This window comes from Piliocolobus tephrosceles, chromosome 5 (genome assembly GCF_002776525.5).
Source record: "Piliocolobus tephrosceles isolate RC106 chromosome 5, ASM277652v3, whole genome shotgun sequence".
Classification (NCBI taxonomy): domain Eukaryota; kingdom Metazoa; phylum Chordata; class Mammalia; order Primates; family Cercopithecidae; genus Piliocolobus; species Piliocolobus tephrosceles.
In genome coordinates, this window is record NC_045438.1 from 130401197 (window position 1) to 130418306 (window position 17110).

General features: G+C 40.1%; 1 protein-coding gene across 1 annotated transcript in view; it reads left to right on the forward strand.

Annotated features, from left to right (window-relative positions):
* Positions 1-17110, forward strand: part of BTBD9 (BTB domain containing 9) — a 471085-nt gene that overhangs the window by 299019 nt on the left and 154956 nt on the right. The window contains exon 7 of the mRNA XM_023212708.2: positions 1529-1638. Coding sequence (XP_023068476.1) covers positions 1529-1638 — 110 coding nt within the window. The remainder of the gene's footprint in view (positions 1-1528; positions 1639-17110) is intronic.

Here is a 17110-nt window from a genome sequence, read left to right on the forward strand (position 1 = left end):
TAAAAGCAGTACTTTCTGTCTGCCTTGAGGGTTTGAAGGAACAGATTAGGGCCAAATTCCTGCTTAACCAGTGGGCTCTGGTACGTGTAGGAGTTGCCTTGATTCTCAACACAGGGAGAGTGGTGCCTCCCTGCAGTAGGTGTGAGCACACTGGACAGTCAGTTTAGGAAATAGCATTAATATTGGTTGTAAAGATGAGTGATCAGCTCATGTCAAGGAGCAGATGGCTAAATGAGGTGCACAGGGAATGCCGTGAGAGTCAGGCTTGAAGAATCAGGAGGGAAAATAGCCCATGATATAAAAACCCCAAATATAGTCTCCTTAATGTGAATTTTCTAAATCAGCATTTACATTATACAGTTAACCTGGACTGATGAGAAATGTAAGGAAATTACTGAATTAGTGAATAGCGATTAACTCAGAAGTAAAATTATATCGTCTAAATTGAAGGTTGTTTTACACAGCAGAGGGGAGGAGATTACTAAAACCTTGTCCAGTCTGTCATATCCTAATTGAAATCTGTTCATTTAATGTACCCCATCCTTCAGAGTGCATAGTTCATAATTTGGGAGGCGTTATCAGTTAATCTAGTTATTTTTCCTGGTTCTTCCTTTGAGTTCCAGTAAGATGGTGTGTGGCACATCCCTTGTGGAATCATGTGACACTCAGAAGAGTGAGTTTATCTGTTCATTAACCTGTGAACTGTCAGGTCCCTTTGGAGAGTGAAGAGAGCAAGTTACTCCAAGGTTAATGCTTGTTTGTCGGAGATGAAGTCTCCAGGGAATTAAAGAGGATGAACAGGCCAAGATGCTCAAGGGCTGCCCAGTGAAACTCTGCACTGTGTGCAGGTGCCAGATTGATGTGGCCAGGATGGAGGCTGCAGAGCAGGCTGGGCCATCTCTGCAGATCACTCCCTCTGGTCAGGAGACTTCCCAGCAGTCAAGTAGGGGGCTGGCGTCAGTGTATAAGGTTAACTTCCTAACAAAGATTTAGGAGCATTATTAAAATAAAAGAAACTGTGAGGAGTTTTCAGTAGTTTCTGGATTTTTCCTTTTAAAGAAGAAAGCAATGTTGATTTCATGCATTCATCTCCAATGGATGAAATCTTCCACTGAGCTGGAAAGCATCTGATTGTGCACATGTGCTCCCGCACATTCCTAACCACAAGGCAAAAGCAGAAGCTACTTGGTATTATCTGGTAAAAATGTCTTCAGGTCATGTACCTGACTGACATTCAGGGGTTGAACTGAACAGCACCTGGTTTGGTTTTTTTAGGTAAATCCAATCTAAGTTCTACTTAATTTTCTGCAAAATGACATCTCCCTTATTTTACTATAATTCTTCTAGGTCCAATTAGAGCTACCCATAAGGAGCAGATACAGGGTCTGAAGTCAAGCTCAGAGGGTCCTTTCTTTGGTCTATATCCTGGTGCACTATATGTTTAAGTGACGTGTCTTATTCTGGTATCCTTGGATTGGTTGTGGTGGGAGCTCATTTTCAACAGATTTTCTTTTCTTTTTACCATCAGGTATATTCGAATTGTTGGAACTCACAACACAGTGAACAAGATTTTTCACATTGTGGCTTTTGAATGTATGTTTACAAACAAAACCTTCACTCTTGAAAAGGGGCTGATAGGTAAGTATCACAATTACATTTTCATATATATATATTTAGGTATTTTATCTTCAAATACTTTGTTACTCTGTTAAGTTATCTTAATCAGTTCTAAGGACTCTGGTTGATTTAAATGCCTTATTGCTGGGTGACATAGGGAATGGCTTACATTTTTTAGAAGTATTCAAAATAGCAATTTCAATGAACTTAAAAGAATGAATGTAAATATTGTACTAGTGCTTAAGAGTTGAAAATATTTTGGTAATTCATTCAGATTTGCTATGTAGCGAATGTTTGTGATGCTCAGGTGAAGCCCCTCACACTAAGGGATTTAATGATAGGTGAGTTTGAAGAGAAGTCTGTATGATATTGGTTGGATGTTCAGACTTTCCATGGCTGTGCAGGTATTTTGGCCTTTGATCTGATAGGAGTGGTATGGTTAGCTGTAGAGGTATCTTCTTTTCATGGATATATAAATTCATATTTGCCCGATGTAGCCTCAAGAAAGTTCAACTCATGAAAGTGCCTCCATATAATTTAAATAAGACCAAAGTGACTGAATTGTCACTTTTGAATTGTCATTGCAAAAGTCAAGTGATTGGGTGGGAAATACTGCCTGACTGATATTTGGAAAGAGGATTTTAAATTTTGGTGTAATTGTTTGCTTGGTTGTTTTCTGTCTTGTTTTGTTTTTATTTTCAGTAATGGGTAGTCTGGGCATTGTGCACAGTCCATCCCAGGTCTTAACATTCATGAGTAGCTTTGCCCATCCAGACTGCTTATTCTTTTTTTTTTTTTTCCCCCATGCCCATAGGTTTTCACTCACCTGCTGCAAAGATCATGCTTAGATCAATTAGCTCCTTGATTCTGTCCCTTTATTGCAGTTTCCTTTGAGAAGAGACTTCGTATGTTCCGGTGTGGGGATAAGATGACCTTGCCTTGTGGTCTAAAATAGAATTCTGTACCTTTACAAAGGGACTCATGTCGCCTCTCCTTCCCAAGTTTTGTTCATGTTGGCACACATGTCCATATTGACCTACAAGCATGGGAATAACTATAATGGGAAAGATGAGTGTAACTTGCAAATGTTTATTAACTCTTTAAATAGTCATAGCCTAAATTTTCCTAACATCTGCTGAGTCTAAAACCTAATCCTTTACTTATGGAAATTTGGGAGAATAATATTAATAAAGTAGCAGGAGTGGAAAATTTTCCAATATAGAGAGTATTTGGAGCTCAACTGAAATAACTGCCTTGGTTTTAATTTTGTTATGAATATACTTTTAACATTAAATATAAATATTAACAATTTGTGTGACTTTTAAGTAATTTGAAAGTTAGCAAGTTTGAAGCATTACCTGATATTGTTGTATTTTAATTCTGTAGGCTGTACAGGATTGCGGTGATGGAGGGTTATTGGGAGGGCATTCTTTTTCACCTGTTGTTCAGGCTCTTCCATAGACTGTAGGCCTCACTGTATATCTGACTGTGTAGTTAGGAGAGCCCTCAGTGAGAAGGATCTTAGAAACCAAGACCCTTCTTATTTACAAGATGTGTAGCATTTGACTACTCATTTCAGCTCAGTGCACTGCATTTTTGAACATGCTGCATAGAAGGCACCATCTACATCAGTCAGCCCCCTCTTCTTATTGGAGGAAGAACAGTTTTGTGGACACTGTAATTATGAAAGAAACAAATCTGTCTGGCATGAAACTCAGGATTGGTTGTCATGAGGGGTGCTGCTGTTGGTATGCATGTTTTGTCCAAATTGAACTAGTCAGCATCGTCAGAAGCCGTAACAGTCTCAGATATGTTGGTGATGAAAGAAAATTACAGAGATACAAAAAGTGTTTTTGGTGTCTGGTTAGACACTCTTCTTCAAGCACTCTTCCATGATCCTCACAAGTTTGACTGCAAAGAGCACTGTAATCATCTGCCTGTTATTGTCCCTTAGCCAAATGGGAGCAGTGGTGCAGGTAGGCAGATATGTACATGCGCTTGCCAGAAGACGGTCTGCAGTGGAACCCCCTCTGACCCTCCTTGAACCATCCTCACAGCTTAGAGCTGCTCATCCTTGGCAGTGGTGTGAGTGGTAAGGAAATTCAGGGGGATTTCGTTATCCTCTGATATTGCAGCTCTGCTTACCTTACAGAGGTGTTTAAAACAGTAATCTCCAGCTTTCCATGTTGATTATCTCAGGTGCATTTTAGCAGCACACAGGCCTTGGCTGGTCACCCTACTGGTCCTTGACAGGTCCTCTACGGGGGTACAGGTATGTCAAAATCACCTGGAGTTATTTTTAAATTGCAGATGCTTACTTCTTACACTTTCTTGTATCTTGTGAAATATGCAGTCCCCTCCTGAGAATCACTGATATGAACTCCATGATTTCTTGGGGAAAAAAAAGTAAAACTAAGATAATGTCATCATAAATAATTAGTGTCAAATCCTACTTTTTTTTTTTTTTTTTGAGACAGAGTTTCACTCTGTTGCCCAGGCTGGAGTGCAGTGGCACGGTCTTGCCTCGCTGCAACCTCCGCCTCCTGGGTTCAAGCAATTCTCCTGTCTCAGCCTCCCAAGTAGCTGGGACTACAGTTGTATGCCACTATGCCTGGCTAATTTTTGTATTTTTAGTTGAGACAGGGTTTCGCCATGTTGGTCAGGCTGGTATTGGACTCCTAACCTCAGGTGATCCACCTGGCTCGGCCTCCCAAACTGATGGGATTACGGGCATGAGCCACTACGCCTGGCCCTCAAATCCTACCTTTATGTTTTTAGATTCAGAACATTTTTCTTTCACAGTTCCTGGTCTTCTTTTCATAGTGCAGGCTCCTATAATTATTCTTCTGTAGGCCTTAAAAATCACTTTTATAATATTTATAATTTTAAAAAGTCAGATTCTAATGTTATTATTTAAAATATATAATGATGACAGGAAATAACATAAGTAAAAATAAGCACACCCACTATATGAGATTTTAGTCTTCTTTTCCCACCAAAGGGGTTCTTTCCCATTTTTGAGGACTGTGTCATGCCTCATACAGCTTCACTGGCACAGATTCATGGGAGGCTTTGAAGTCCTCAGGTTCACATAGCCACAAGAAGAGGCCCTAGTTCAACCACGTTGCCCGGAGCTGGGCCTTTCTCCCACCTTTGCTGTTGCCACTATGACCTCTTCTCATTTGGTGGCTGCATCTGGATCTTGTTGGAATGTATTCTTTCCTGGGAGAGTCAGCCTGTGATGACTGTCTCCTCTGTGTTAGGAGGCATTTGTAAGAAACCCTAACCTGGCCGGGCGCGGTGGCTCAAGCCTGTAATCCCAGCAATTTGGGAGGCCGAGACGGGTGGATCACGAGGTCAGGAGATCGAGTCCATCCTGGCTAACATGGTGAAACCCCGTCTCTACTAAAAAATACAAAAAACTAGCCGGGCGAGGTGGCGGGCGCCTGTGGTCCCAGCTACTCGGGAGGCTGAGGCAGGAGAATGGCGTAAACCCGGGAGGCAGAGCTTGCAGTGAGCTGAGATCCGGCCACTGCACTCCAGCCCGGGCGACAGAGCAAGACTCCGTCTCAAAAAAAAAAAAAAAAAAAAAAAAGAAACCTTAACCTGTCTTACCAGTGAGGCATGGAAGAAGTAATTAGAAGAGATGTGACTGCTATTTCATAAATGTTCAACCTCCTAAAGAATGTATTTACTTTGCCTTAGCATTCCACTTTGGTGATACTTGCATAGCATTTGCCAAGTCCTTCTGATTTTTTGTAATGATTTCCAAATCTGCCTTTTCATTTAATCTTGTGTTTAAATTCACTTTTTAATGCCCTACTAGTTATCCAAGTAGAGAGAGCAGTACCTATCACCCAGCTTTAAAGAATTATCAATTCACAGCTAACCTAGTTTTATCTGTATGTGATCTACTTTGTCCCTATCAGATTATTTTGAAATTAATCTTGGACATTTTATCATTTCATCTATGAATACTTTATTATGCAAATCTAAAAGTAAGGCCTCCTTATTGTAACCATAAGCACAATGCCATCATACTACCCTAAAATTGAACAGTAATTCCTTAAGAGCGTTAAATATGCAGTCAATGTTCCAATTTCCCTAATTGTTTCAAAGTCTGTGTTTTTATAGGTTGAGTAAATCAGAATTCAGATAAGGTCCATATTATGCAAATAACTGTTGTGATTCTTAAATCTCTTTAAATCTATAGGTTCTCTTCTATTTATCTGTCTATCTTTGTCTGTTTTTCTCTATTTATTTGTTAAGAAACTAGGCTTTTCTCATATAGAGTGTCTACCAGTCTGGATTTTGGTCATTGAATTTCCATGGTAATATTTAGCATGTTTATCCTTTGCATTTCTTGTAACTTGGTAGTTAGATAGAGCCTTAATCAGATTCAACTATTATTTTTTGGTAATAATGTTCCACAGGTAGTGTTGTGTGTATCTATCCAGAAGCAGAGAAAACCTCTAGTTGTCTCTCTCTTTTGGATGTTCACATCCATTGATGATTATTTCCTGGATTCATTATTTTGTAATTTTGGATTACAAATGGTTATTTTCCAAGTATGTCATTCCTTCTTAATTTAGTCCCTAGAAAGAGAAATTTTTCTTCAATACTTATTTAGTAACCCTGAGATACAATTCACTCAGGAAAAGAAGGATAAATATTACATTCTTTCCCTTTGTTCACCAGTTTGCAAAATAAAGAAGTAGTTCCCTAGCATCCTTCAAGGGTGACAAAGGTTTGTTTTTGGATTTGTTAAGGGGAGGTAAGTACATATCATTTTGAATTTGTGGGAATAAACAAGATTGAAATCTTTTAATCACTTGCGGTTATTAGTAACGATATTCAAATCATTGTATCTTTAGCCTCTTCAAATTGGTTTTTGAGTCTTCTGATAAGACTTTAGTAGTCCTTGATAGCTCCATGCTTTCTGGCATAACAAGATGTACTAGGTTTATTTTGTACGTTTCCTGCCCTTGATCTGGAATCAGCCATTTCTTCATGAAGGCTTGGTACTGTATAGAGGAAAATTACATTTGGAAACCTCAGTGTAGATACTGTAGATGATCTTTGCTACTGTGTTTGTTGCTATTTCTAGACCCTTCAGTAGACAGAACTAGGAAATACATGTACATACACTTAATTATGTATATGACATATATTTAGCGGATGAAATGTATCGTGAGTATATACTGACACTTCTAATTCAGATTCAGTACTACAAGATTTTTGTTTAAGCTTTTGATCTTTCTTTCATCTCTTTTTCATCATAGGTAAAATCTTGGTTATCAGTGATACAGTGACAGTGCAATATTCATTTGCTCTATCGCCAGTACATACAGAATAGCTATGAACCATATGATTACTGAAAATAGCTTTAAGATTTTTGTTACTGATTTTCAGGTCCTTCTATCTCTAGAAATATGCAGTAAAATGACAATGTTTTAAAGTCACTTGCAATGATTCTCTGTGTAGTTATGCCACTATTTCAGTATACAATTAGGTTCATCTGTTCCATTTTGCTTTCAATATTTAGGGATTGCCTTTAAAAAACTTTTGTTTCCTACCTATGTGAAATACTTACATTATTCTAAAATCAAATCTACAAAAGAGCAATATTCAGATAAATGAAGCTTCTATTCCTGCCCTCTCTACCTGTGTAAATAATCTCTTTTTTTTCCTTCTTTAGTTTGTTGTTGTTATTATCCTTCCATTTAAAAGTGGGAAAAATATATTTATTTCTATATTTATATTTTGTATCTTCCCCATGTCTTTAAACAATTGGCAGCACACTATATACCATACATATTATATATATTTTACCTTGCTTTTTCTTTTTTTTTTTTTTTTTTTTTTTTTTTTGAAGCAGGGTCTTGCTCTATTGCCCAGACTGTTCTAGAACTCCTGGGCTCTAGGCATCCTCTTGAGTAGCCAATAGGACTGTAGGCACATACCACCACACTTGGTTTCACCTTGCTTTTCTGTACTTAACACTTATTTTGGAGCTAGCTATAGAGAAAGATATTATTTGTTTCTTTTTGTAGCTGCATGGTCCTCATTAGTATAGATATACCATCGTTTATTTAACTGATGTTAAATAAACAGTTTTCTATTGATGAACCATTTGGGTTGTATTTAATCTTCCACTCCTACAAATAGTGCCATTGCCTTGTGTGTAAGTCTTTTCCTATTTTTGCCAGTATATCTTTGGGATAGATTTCTAGAGAAGGGATTGTATGATCAAAGAGTAAATGCATATAGAATTTTCCTAGATATTGCCAAATTCACTTTCATAGGGATTATAACATTTTTAAATTCTCACTGGTATTGTATGATAAAGACTGTTTCCCCACAGCCTTGCCAGTGGAGCATATTGTCAAACTTCTGGACTTTTGCCAGTTTGATAGGTGAGAAATGGTATCTCAGTGCAATTTTAGATAAATGAAAAGATACTAAATTTCTCTCGTAAGAGTATCTTTTCATATGTTTAAGGGCCATTTACATTCCCTTTTTTCTTTTTTTAATGGCTCTTCTCTTATGAGTCTCCTAGATGAATAGAGAATATGGTTTTAGTAAGACTTGGGGGAGCAGTAAACACTTTACACTGAGATTGGAGTGTGACATTCAGCGTTACAGAAGTCTGTTGTGCTTCCTAAGGTCTCCTGGTTGTCCTGGAAAATAGAAGTTCTCATATGTCCCCCTCCATCCTTGTCCCTGGTTCAACCTCTCTGCTTAAGAGAAAATAACTAGAGCATAGAGTTCTAGGTTCAAAATTATGGTTTCATTAACCCTTTCAAAGAATAGGAATAAGATTCTATTATCAACTTTAGGCTATTAAAGTGTTACTTTGGTGCTTACCAGCTTGGATCCAGGAAGACTGGTAGCTTTTTGTTCTGTACAGTAGACCCCCTTATCTGTGGTTTTGCTTTCCATGGTTTCATTTACATGTAAGCAACCATGGTCCAAAAATATGAAATGGAAAATCCCAGATAAGCAATTCATAAGTTTTAAACTGCATGCCATTCCTGGTAACATGATGAAATCTTGTGCTATCCCACTCTGCCCCACCAGGAATGTGAATCATCTGTTTGTTGAGTGTATCCATGCTGTATATGCTACCGGCCTGTTACCGTGTAGTGAAAAACATAGTGTATATTGAGTTTGGTACCACATGAAGTTTCAGACATTCACTGGGGATCTTGGAACATATCCCCTGCAGGTAAGGGAGGACTACTGGGATTGATCTAGGGCAACCACAACCAGCAGCATAAGCACAAGAACTCTGTTGCTGAAGCTGTCGGTACACTCACTACTGCCACCACCGCTGGAATTGTGCTATCTGAACAGAAACACTGAAGTCCATATTCACCTGCTGCTACCTTCAGTACCACTAGAAACAAATAGACAAGAACATGTCTTTCTCCTTCCTCCTACATTTCAATCTCCCACCAGACTCTTCTGTTGGCAGAATAAAAAAACAGCCTGGTAAGGGGAGTCTGGGTGACTGTAGTTTTCAAAGGTTTAGCCTCTGAGATCCAGTGTAGAACAAGGGAAGGAAGAGAGCTGAAAGCAAACAGATGACTGGCACAAAGACAGGAAGACAGGCAGTGTAAAGGAGGCTCCTTCCAACAGGAAACCTACCATCTGATTCAAAGTAGCCGGACAGTCACACTGGCAAGGTATGGAAATAAGTGGAGTGCAGAACAACAGACAAAGACATAAACAGGCATGGAGAAAGGTTAAGTATTGATTTGGGCTGCAAAGGAACCCAACATATCTCTTGCCTAGTAAGATAAGGCTTCATGAAGAATGGTATTTTGAGCTCGGCCTTGAAAGATTCAGTAAATATTAAGGAGCATTACAGAAGTGCTAATTTACATACCAATAATACTGTTTCCCTCAGAGGAGCTAAAGCTAGTAAATAGAAATAGGTTGTCTGTGGTTGCTACTGTCATTTAAAACTATTTTGAGATTGTAGCAGTATGTTTAGAATGCTGTAAAATTTCTGGGAAAGTAAACAGAGTTGGAAATCTGGGCTGTGAAGGGTTTTTGGCATCCAGTGGCCTAGGAATATAATACGACTTCTGTGCTTCACAATTATGTTTAGTAAAGTGAATGTCCTCCGGAGCAGAAACAGAGATTTGGGAGTGAGGGAGTTCAGTAGCAGATGAAGGTGTTAGAATGTGGCAGAGAAGCAAACGTCCTGGCTTGGCAGAGGGGCCTTAAATGCCTTAATGCAGATAGTTTCCTACAATGGCACTAGTGAGTCTGAACTAGTCTAGACCAGGAGGCTGTGCTTTTCCAAGTCCTATTTCTCTAACCAGATATTAAGGCTGGTTCTGCTTGTCAGCAAAGCTTAACTTCTTTAGCTATTGTAAATTTCTTGGCATTAAGCAGACATTTATTAAGAGGCTGCTGAGTGTATCTTAGACACAGGGGAGAGAAAGACACATGGGTGTAGTTTCTGCCTTGAAGGATCTTAAGAGCTAATAGAGAAGAAAGACACTTAAACAGAAGGTGACATCTCAGTAAAATAAGTCATGTATCGGGAAGTTTCAGCAGATGCTGTAGGAATGCTGAACAGGGGGCATCAACCTCAGCTGAGGGAATGGTATCAGGAAGACCTACTAGTGGAGGGTATGAATTGGGTCAGGGATATGGTTTGGCGGTATCCCCACCCAAATCTCATCTTGAATTTTGATTCCCATAATCCCACATGTCGTGGGAGGGACCTGGTGGGAGGTAACCGAATGATGAGGGCAGTTACTCCCATGCCGTTCTTGTGATGGTGAGTGAATTCTCACGAGATCTGATGGTTTTATAAGGTGACCTTCCCCCCTTGTTTGGCACTTCTCCTTCCTTCTGCCATGTGAAGAAGGTGCCTTTCTTCTCCTTCCCCTTCTGCCATGGTTATAAGTTTCCTGAGGCCTTCCCAGCCGTGCAGAATTATGAGTCAATTAAGCCTCTTTTCTTTACTAAATTACTCAGTCTCAGTTATTTCTTCATAGCAGCATGAGAATGGAATAATACAGTCAGTCCTCAAGGAAGGGAAGAGAGTGGGGAAGCTCAGGGGAGAATCACACAAAATGGTCAGTGTGTGCAAAAGCTTATCTCCTACCCATTCCACAGGTAGAGCCCCTTCTAGTGGACCACCTTGCACCCAGTGGAGGAATTGGAGTAGAAGTTGCAGTTAACTGTAGTCTTTTACTTTTCCCTTCTAGGATTCTCAGCTTAGTATGTGGTCAGTGTGTATGTATGTGTAGTAGTCCATTTTCACACTGCTATAGAGAACTACCTGGAGGCCGGGTGCGGTGGCTCACACTTGTAATCCCAGTAGTTTGGGAGGCTGAGGTGGGCAGATCACCTGAGGTCAGGAGTTCGAGACCAGCCTGGCCAACATGGTGAAACCCCATGTCTACTAAAAAATACAAAAATACAGTTATGGTGGCAGGCACCTGTAATCCCAGCTACCTGGGAGGCTGAGGCAGGAGAATCACTTGAATCCGGAAGGCAAGCGTTGCAGTGAGCTGAGATTGCGCCACTGCACTCCAGCCTGGGAGACAGAGTGAGACTCCATCTCAAAATAAATAAATAAATAAATTAGCTGGACATGGTGGCACACGCCTGTAGTCTCAGCTACTTGGGAGGCTGAGGCAGGAGAATCGCTTGAACCTGAGAGGCAGAGGTTGCAGTGAGTCAAGATCATGCTGCTGCACTCCAGGCTTGGCAACAGGGCAAGACTCCCTCTCAAAAAAAAAAAAAAAAAAAAAAAAGAACTACCTGGACGCCGGGCACAGTGGCTCTCGTCTGTAATCTCAGCAGTTTGGGAGGGCAAAGCAGGTGGATCGATTGAGGCCAGGGGTTCAAGACCAGCCTGGCCAACATGGCAAAACCCTGTGTCTGCTAAAAATACAAAAATTAGCTAGGTGTGGTAGTGCGCACCTGTAGTTCCAGCTACTCAGGAGGCTGAGCCATGAGAATCCTTTGAACCCAGGAGGTGGAAGTTGCAGTGAGCTGAGATTGCGCTACTGCTCTCTAGTCTGGCCAATAGAGTGAGACTCTGTCTTAAAAAAAAAAAAAAAAGTAAGATTAAAATAAAATAAAAGAACTACTTGGGACTGGATAATTTATAAAGAAAAAAGGTTTAATTGATTCACGGTTGTGCATGGCTGGGGAGAGGCCTCAGGAAACTTATATTCATGGCAGAAGGCAAAGGAGAAACAAGGCACATGTTACATGGCAGCAGGAGAGAGGGGGAGGGAGCAAGGAAGTGCCACACTTTTAAACCATAAGATATCATGAGAACTCACTCACTATAATGAGAACAGCATGGGGAAATTCCACCCCCATGATCCAGTCACCTCCCACCAGGTCCCTCCCTCAACACGTGGGAATTATAGTTCAAGATAAGATTTGGGTAGGGACACAAAGCCAAACCATACCAATTATGTATCTTACTATCCTTTCCGTTTTTTTTTTTAAGAATAAAGATTGCCTGAAAAAAATTTTTTACTGCTCTTGTTTTATAGGATTGACTTCATTTTACAGGATTGAATTTTTGGGCTCTACTTATATATTCCCTTATTATCATAAGGATAGATAGATATAGTAGTACGGATGTGTGTGTCAAGGTAAATGTAAATGTGGACAGTTTGTTTTTGTTTTTATTTTATTTTATTTTTGAGATGGAGTCTTGCTCTGTCACCCAGGCTGGAGTGCAGTGGTGCAATCTCAGCACACTGTAAACTCCGCCTCCTGGGTTCAAGTGATTCTCTTGCCTCAGCCTCCCAAGTAGCTGAGATTACAGGTGTACACCACCACACCTGGCTAATTTTTGTATTTTTAGTAGAGACGGTTTCACCATGTTGGCCAGGCCTGTCTCGAACTCCTGACGGCAAGTGATCCTCCCACCTTGGCCTCCCAAAGTGCTGGGATTACAGGCATGAGTCACCATGCCCAGCTGTTAAATCTAAGTTCTAGTTTCAGATAATCTCTGTGTTCACGCATATGAGCATATGCTTTTAGAAGCAGCCAGGACATATCTTGAATGCATTGTTGCTTAGAAATGTCTTCCTCCAGATACCCTAACTCATCTCTCTCAAATTTGAAGCTCAACACATCCCTAGAGCAGGGGGCACAGTGCCACTAGTCTCTTTGTTAAAGAATAGCAAAAGTGACCTTTACTCCAGTTCCCAGTAAGTTCCTCATCTACATCTGAGACCCCCTCAACCTGGACTTCATTGTCATATCACTATCAGCATTTTGGTCATAACAATTTAACAAGTCTCTAAGAAGTTCTAAGCCTTCCCTCATCTTCCTGTCTTCTTTTGAGCCCTCCAAGCTGTTCCAGCTCCACCCATTACCCAGTTCCAAAGTTGCTTCCACATTTTCAGGTATCTTTGTAGCAATAGCACACTTTTCTGGTACACATTTTTTGTGTTAGTCCATCTTCACACTTCTGTAAAGACATACCTGAGGCTGGATAATTTATAAAGAAAAGTTTAATTGGCTCGTGGTTTTGTGGGCTGTATGGGCTTCTGCTTCTGTAGAGGCTTCAGGAAACTTACAGTCATGGTGAAAGGCAAAGGGAAAACAGGCACATATTTACATGGCCAGCAGTAGAGAGAGAGAAAGAGTGAAGGAAGAGGTGCTACACACTTTCAAACAACCAGATCTTGTGAGAACTCTATTATAAAAACAGCAAAGGGGAGGTCTGCCCTCATGATTCAGTCACCTCCCACCGGGCCCCTCCTCCAACACTGGGAGTTACAATTTGACATGAGATTTGGGTGGGGAAACAGATTGAAACCATATCATACATGTATATAAGTTTTTACCAGAAGAGTGGAAATACTGCACAAAACTAACTTAACTGTTTTTTTTTTCACTTTGTAATACTTGCACATTTTACTGATACTCTCTACCTTTGGCTTTTTGATGAATAAGGAAGGACTTAAGGGAAGGGACCTATGGGTGGCCCTATCTTTCCCTTTCTTTTTACATCGTTATTTTCAGCATGTGTATTTGGCTAATACAAGGTAATAACAAGAGTGAAAAAGGATATGATAGAAGCAGGAACATCTTTACATGGCCAGCATCTGCATCTGAGATTGGTCGTTGGTGCTTCTTGAAATGCCTTTGCCTTCCTTCTGCTTCATCACTAGCCATATTACCAAGAACCATCCACCCCTGGCCTACCTCATGCCATTAGAGATGGGATAATGGTCTGGAACAATGGTAGGGGGCAGTAGGATGATGTGCGCTCATAAATTTGGTTGCTATTAAGTGAGCGTGACAAGGAGATCTGCTGGAGTTTTTAAACTTTTTCTCCCACAAACAACAAATGCCTACCTGGAAATAAAGTTAATAAATCTAGAGGCTTTAATGTAAAGAAACTATAAATCTTTAAAGAGCACTGAATAATGGAAAGAAATATTCCTGGATAGGAAAATTTAATATTGTAAAGATGTTGGTTCTTCCCATTTTAATGTATACATTTAATATAGTACTACTACTCAAAATCCCAATTGTGTGTGTGTGTGTGTGTTTTAATATTTTGCTCAGTTATTTGAAAGTATTTTCCAAGAGAATAAATAAGTAGAAATATCTTTTCCTTCTCCCCACTCATTAAAAAAAGCCTGAAAAAAAATAAAAAATAAAAAATGAATGAGGGGTCTATTCCCAGCAGGTATTAAAATTAGTACTGCATAGTAATGTGGCATTAATGCAAGAACAAACTGGTAGATAAATAAAGCAATCATCTACACTCTGAATTAGATCCCAGTATGTGTAAGAATGTGATGTGAGATAAAGGTGACATCTCACATCAGTTAAGAACCAAAGGATAACACAGCAAATGATACTGAGACAGTTAACAATTGCAAACAGTTACATGACATTTTTTCCTCATACTAGATACAAAAGCATTTTCTTGTTAAAGAGGTAGATTTTACAATGTGACTCCAAAAGAGCTGTAGGAAACTGTATTAATAAGTATTTATCTTATCTCAAGGTAAGGAACAACTTCCTCAGCACAAAAGCAAAGGCAGAAACCATAAACAGAATTCAAAGGTGTTTGACAAACTGGAAAAAAATAATTGCAACATACATGACAAAATAAGTATGAAAAAAAAAATGATTCCCTTACAGAAAATGTATACAAACAGCAGTTATTTAAAAAGAAAGGGCCGGGCACTGTGGCTCATGCCTGTAATCCCAGCACTTTGGGAGGCTGAGGCGGGTGGATCATGAGGTCAGGAGATCGAGACCATCCTGGCCAACATGGTGAAACTCCATCTCCTGAAAGTACAAAAACAGAATTAGCCGGGCGTGGTGGTGGGCTCCTGTAGTCCCAGCTACTTGGGAGGCTGAAGCAGGAGAATTGTGTGAATCTGGGAGGCGGAGCTTGCAGTGAGCCGAGACCGCCCCACTGCACTCCAGCCTGAGTGACAGAGCAAGACTCCGTCTCAAAAAAAAAAAAAAAAAAAGCCATAATAGTCCATAAACTTGAAAGTATTTCGCCTCACTAATAAGTAAATAAGTGCAGTAACCATTTTTTGGCTTACTTGGCAAATATTTTTCATTAATTTTTTTATATATATATAAATAAGACAAAGTCATGTCTCATCAAAAATCAAACAATACAGAAGTACATAAGTAAAACATTTCTTTTTTTGCTTTTTTTTTCAGGACAGGGTCTGTCACCCAGGCTAGAGAGCAGTGATGCAATCACAGCTCCCTGCAGCCTTGACCTCCTGGGCTCAACTGATCCTCCTGCCTCGGCCTCCCAAGTAGCTGGGACCACAGGCATGCCCCACCACACCCAGCTATTTTTGTTATTGTTGTTGAGACAGGTGTCCCAGTATGTTTACCCAGGCTGGTCTTGAACTCCTGGGCTCAAGCTATCCTCCCAACTTGGCCTCTCAAAGTGCTGGGATTCCAGGTGTGAGCCACTACACCTGGCAAGAATAAAATGTTTTTGTGTTTCAACTTGCATTAGCCTAGTTATTGCTAAAATTGAGTATTTTAAAATATTTCTTGGTCCCCCCCCCCCCTTTTTTCTTTTTTTTTTTTTTTTTTTTTGAGCGGGAGTCTTGCTCTGTTGCCCAGGCTGGAGTGCAGTGGCGTGATCTCAGCTCACTGCAACCTCCACTCCTGGGTTCAGGTGATTCTCATGCCTCAGCCTCCCAAGTAGCTGGTCTTACAGGCATGTGCCACCACTCCCAGCTAATTTTTGTAATTTTAGTAGAGAGAGGGTTTCACCATGTTGGCCAGGCTGTCTCAAACACCTGGCCTCAAGCGATCCTCCTACCTCAGTCTCCGAAAGTGCCGGCATTACAGGTATAAGCCACCACGCCTAGCCTGTTGCTTCTTTCTTATTAATTTGTGGATTCTGGATATTTATTCCTTGCCTTTTATATACATTGCAAATATCTTCTCTCAGACTGTTAGTTACCTTTTAACTTTATTTTTAATTTTGAGTTATTCCTATCAGTCATTTTTTTTGTCGTCTGATTTTGTGATTTGCTTAGAAACTCCCTCCCCAGTTCAAAATATAAAAACGTGTTCTTCCGCAGTAGTTGTCAACGATTTGTTGTTTTTTTGTTATTGTTGGGGTGTGTGTAAGCATTTAGCTTTTTACTCCATTTAACATTTCTTTTGTGTTTGGTCTGAGGTAGGGGTTAACTTTTATTTCTAAACTTTGTTGCCAATTGTCTTGAAATTCTTTCTTGCTTGTTTTATTCTTTGTTTCATTGATTTAAAATAACATGTATCATAGATTTGTATGTCTATTCTAGCTTCTGCATCATATCATTTAAATCACAGCATCTTCGTCATCTGTTTTGCTCTCTAGTGCTGCAAATCTACATCCATAGTTATTCTAAGTTTTCTAAGCTATTCTTTCCAATTTTCTTTTCCAATGAACTTGAAAATCGGCTTGTCAAGTTTCATTAAATTTTTTTTCTTTTTTTAGAGATGGCGTCTCTAATAATTTGATGGTATTTTATTTTTTATGAGACAAGGTCTTGCTGTGTTGCCCAGGCTGTTCTCAAACTCCTGGGCTTAAGTGATATTCTCACATCAGCCTCTCAAGTAGCTGGCACTATAGGTGCACACCACTGTGCCTGGCTCAAGTTTCATTTTTAAAATTCTGTTGGCAAAGGTAGTTTAAATGAAAATACTGACCAGGCGTGGTGGCTCACACCTGTAATCGCAGCACTTTGGGAAGCCACTGCGGGTGGATCACCTGAGGTCAGGAGTTCGAGACCATCCTGGCCAACATGGCAAAACCCCATCTCTACTAAAAATGCAAAAATTAGCCAGGTGTGGTGGCACGCCTGTAATGCCAGCTATTCAGGAGGCTGAGGTGGGAGAATTGCTTGAACCCGGGAGGCGCAGGTTGCAGTGAGCCAGTATCGTACCACTGTACTCTAGCCTGGGTGACAGAGCCAAACTCTGTCTCAAAAAAAAAGAAAAGAAAAGA